Raw genomic sequence first — 1,909 nt, 5'->3', positions numbered from 1 at the left:
GGTGGTCGGCAGCGGCGGCGGCGCCCAGGGGCAGTAGGGCCGCGGCCCCCGCCTGCTCTGCCGCGAAGGTGGAAGAGGCGCCCGCGGCCGCCGCCTTCCCGCCGCCGCCCGCCAGGATGAGCTTGGCGTGCGGTTTGCTAACCCCGCCGCCCGCGCCGCCCGCCACTTTGGAGCCGCAGCTCTTTTTCTGCGCGGGTTTGGAGTTGGCGCCGCCGCCGCTCGCGCCGCCGCCTCCTCCCCCCGCGTTGCCGCTCCCGCCACCGCCGCCGCCCCCATGGCCGCCCCCGCCACCGACCTTGTCTCCCTTCTCCCCCGGCTTGGAGGAGGCGGCGGCCGAGGAGCCCGAGTTGGCGTTGCCAGACTTCACCTTCTTCCTGGGCCGGTACTTGTAGTCGGGGTAGTCAGCCATGTGCTTGAGGCGCAGCCGCTCCGCCTCCCGAATGAAAGGGATCTTGTCGCTGTCTTTGAGCAGCTTCCAGCGTTTGCCCAGCCGCTTGGAGATCTCGGCGTTGTGCATGTCGGGCGACTGCTCCATGATCTTGCGCCGCTCGATCTGCGACCACACCATGAAGGCGTTCATGGGCCGCTTGATGTGCCCGCTCGGCGTCTTGCACCAGCTCGGGTCGTCGGCCTTGCCGCCCGTGGAGGCGGTGGAGCCGGGCGTGGGGGAGGAGGCGATGCCCAGCTCGAGGCCGGCGCCCGAGTCCGAGCTCTCGCCGGCCAGCAGCGCTTCCGTGTTCTCGGCGTTGTTGGTTTGCTGCACCATGGCCCCGGCTCGGCGGGCGCCCACGCGCGCTCACACCCTCGCTGCGGCCGCGGCGCGATCGCCGGGCCCTCCCGGCTCCCCGGGCCAAGCACACGCCGAGCGGGAGGACGCGCACGGCAGCCGTGCGGGCCCCTCCACTCCTCGCCGGGGCGGTGGTGGGCGCAGAGAGAAAAGTCTCCAAAAGATGCGGGGAAGGAGTACTCTGCCTCTTGCAGAGGAGTTATATTTCCAAGGCTGGAGAGTCTCTCCCTCCCTCTCCTCGCGCTCGCCCTTTCTCTCTCTCTCACCGCGCCGCAGTTTGCTCTGTCTTTCGGCTCTGAGTCTGGAGACCGTGCTAAAGTGGAGAGGAGTTTCTTGAATGCTGGTTGCTGAAGCTTCCAATGCAAGTTTCTCGCCGCCTCCCAGCCAAGTCTTTTTTTTTTTTTTTTTTCTTCCCCTTAAGCAGTTGGTTCCAGTTCACGAGCGCTCTCAGGAGCTCAGGAAAGCGACATAGTCTCTATCACTTAGTCCCTTTCCTACAATGCAAAGCAAAAAAGACTCTGGCTCCAGGACTCTCTGTGGGTGGAATCGGCACTAAGGAGTTTGTGCAATTATTTTGTTGCAAGGTAGGAAGCCAAAAAGCCTTCGTGCAACAGACTGGCATGAATAAATGTATGTTTCCCCCTCCCTTCTGCAAGAAGGGAGCTGGTAATGGCAGAGTTCCTCTAATGCAGACTCTTAAAGAGCGTGCAAGAACTAGAGACCCGGGAGCGAAACAGGCCTCTTCCCCTCACACAGTTTCTCTTGCTGCAGCTTAGAGCAGACCCCAATTCCGCCTCGCGCCTCTTTATCCTTTCACAGTCTTGGCCGCGGCCAATCAGCCGCTGTAACCAACGCTTCCTCATGCCAAGCCCCTCCCCCGGGCTTCCTATTGGCTTGGAACCCGATGCAATAATAATCTCCGCGTGCAATGAGAAGCTCCAAATCTGACCTCATTCCAATTTACAGAGCAAACTTTTTAAAAGGGCTAGAAGTACAGCTGAGATTTCTGCTGCCTTTTTTTCCTTTTGCTCTGTGTGTGTGCGTGCGTGTGTGTGTGTGTGTGTGTGGTGTGTAAAGAGGATGTTAATGCATGAAATTATTAAGGGGAGAGACGGAAATGTA

At 60.9% G+C, this 1,909-nt stretch overlaps 1 protein-coding gene across 1 annotated transcript in view; it reads right to left on the bottom strand.

The window, feature by feature from the left end:
- SOX4 (SRY-box transcription factor 4) overlaps nucleotides 1-1,592 on the bottom strand; it is a 4,987-nt gene extending 3,395 nt beyond the window's left edge. Inside the window, exon 1 of the mRNA XM_045795718.2 lies at nucleotides 1-1,592. This exon is cut by the window's left edge and continues 3,395 nt beyond it. Within this exon, the coding sequence (XP_045651674.2) occupies nucleotides 1-766 (766 nt within the window). The 5' untranslated portion in view covers nucleotides 767-1,592.
- Nucleotides 1,593-1,909: the final 317 nt, after the last annotated feature.

This window comes from Ursus americanus, chromosome 32 (assembly GCF_024610735.1).
Source record: "Ursus americanus isolate L20-20 chromosome 32, mUrsAme1.1.p, whole genome shotgun sequence".
Lineage (NCBI taxonomy): Eukaryota > Metazoa > Chordata > Mammalia > Carnivora > Ursidae > Ursus > Ursus americanus.
The sequence above is the reverse complement of the archived record's forward strand: the minus strand, read 5'-3'. Positions and strand labels throughout refer to the sequence as shown.